Consider the following 1,823-nt stretch of genomic DNA (forward strand, 5'->3'; position numbering starts at 1 on the left):
ATAAATACTTAATAACCTCTTTTGCCATAATTTCATTCACCAATGGAACATTAGTAGTAAAATCAATACTATAATCTTTAAATACTTGAATATCAAGTTGGTTCTCTGTCATATTCTTATTCTTATTCTTATTTTCTAGTTCTATTCTATTCTCTTTTTTATATTGATAGAAATTAAATGAAAAATAGAATAAAGATTGAATTATTTTAATTCAATTAGATAATTAACCTTTTAATGCTACCTTGTAGTTAATTGTGATATTAAATGCACAATCCCCACTTGGTTTAAAATAAAGTCTACCACAATGAATAGCTGGTGCTACACCTGCATCATATAATGGACTATTAATAATACCTAATTTATCATGAAGATATTCACATTCTCCTTCATTTTCTGAATCATCTTGATTATCTTCTCTTTGAGTTTGCCAATTACCGTCATTCAATGCAAATATTGTTTGATCACTTAATGACCATGTAGTTTTATATGAATGAACTACTGGAGAGTCAGTACTCATAGTCTGTGGTTTCTCTATTACTAATGTAAATGATTCATTATTATTAAAGGTAAATTTCTGTTTATAGTTTAGAAGTGAATTATCATAACTTGGTTGAATTTGATATAAAGCATTTGGTGTTTCAACTGCATTATTCATCGAATAGAAACAATTTACTGTTTGGATGATATTCTGATTTCCTGCAAACATATTTGTAATTGGTTGAACCTTAATAATAACTCTTAGAATCCTTATAGTATCCCAATCTCCAAATCTAAAATACACTTGATTATTATCACCATCAAGAGCATTTCCTTTATGCATAAATGATAGAATATTACTTGATTTAGTTGGAAATAGAGGGAGTGAACTTCCAGTAGCAGCACTAATTGCATAATTTGGATGTTCATCTGTCAAATACATCGTCTTCTTTTCATTCAATTTAATTAATTTTACCTTAGTAGGGAAGTTACATTTAAGAATGTCCTTCTTGATACTTGATAAGAAAGCTTTTGATTGTCTATATCTATATAAAGAAAGATTTCTTCTTCTTCTATAATTGTATTAGTTGGTCGTCTAAAATCCATAAGAACTAGTAATATTAGTTCATGCAATTTATTGGAATAATAGATCCTGAGATTGGAGAAATTAACAAAGGTTTAGATCAACAAATTACCTGGTGTAAACAATGGGCAAATAACCACAATTATTTATACAAGCAAGACATTATCTTTACAAAATAGATAAGAGAAAAGGAGAAGATATTGATATTAGTAGTAGTGTATGAATTTAATTCAATTGTATTTAGTAAATAGAGAGAGAAATATAAGTATATTTATATGTATTTTATACACATGGATTACTGATGAAGATGGTGAAGCATTAAGTTAATGAGAATCATATATTAGAGATACACAAATTACACACTTATTATTTAATAATAATGTAAGACATGTAACAGTGTTTTTTGAATGTTGTCATTCAGGAGGATTATTTCAACCTGATGAATCATGTATTTTTCATACAGATAGAATAATTAAAAATCCAACACTTGATTATCATTATAATGAAGATAATAGTTATAGTATGTGGAAATCAAATATTACAGTCTTTAGTACATCACTTAAAGAACAAAGAAGTTATCAATTGAATGAAGAAAATAAAGGATATGGATGGGCAACACAAAAAATAAGTGAATTAGAAAAGAGTCCATTTGATTATACTCCTATTTATGTAGTTAATTGGTTAATAAACAAATAGGTAAGGAACAATATGCCATTGTTTCATCATCAACATTAATTCCAACATGGTTTTTAATTATTACATT

General features: G+C 26.8%; 2 protein-coding genes across 2 annotated transcripts, besides 1 other annotated feature; one reads left to right on the forward strand and one right to left on the reverse strand.

Moving 5' to 3' along the window:
• Positions 1-111: 111 nt before the first annotated feature.
• Positions 112-168: a microsatellite.
• A 55-nt stretch (positions 169-223) lies between these two features.
• Positions 224-919, reverse strand: EDI_203580 (uncharacterized protein; the record flags this gene model as incomplete). The annotated part of the gene is made up of 1 exon (XM_001740149.1): positions 224-919. The coding sequence occupies one exon, from the start codon at positions 917-919 to the stop codon at positions 224-226; it is 696 nt and encodes a 231-aa protein (XP_001740201.1).
• A 360-nt stretch (positions 920-1,279) lies between these two features.
• On the forward strand, positions 1,280-1,756 carry EDI_203590 (uncharacterized protein; the record flags this gene model as incomplete). Its single annotated transcript, XM_001740150.1, has 2 exons — positions 1,280-1,325; positions 1,407-1,756. 2 exons carry the CDS (start codon positions 1,280-1,282, stop codon positions 1,754-1,756), a joined length of 396 nt encoding a protein of 131 aa, XP_001740202.1.
• Between the last annotated feature and the right edge of the window lie 67 nt (positions 1,757-1,823).

Source organism: Entamoeba dispar, genomic scaffold (assembly GCF_000209125.1).
Source record: "Entamoeba dispar SAW760 scf_1105229462729 genomic scaffold, whole genome shotgun sequence".
NCBI classification, from domain to species: domain Eukaryota; phylum Evosea; order Mastigamoebida; family Endamoebidae; genus Entamoeba; species Entamoeba dispar.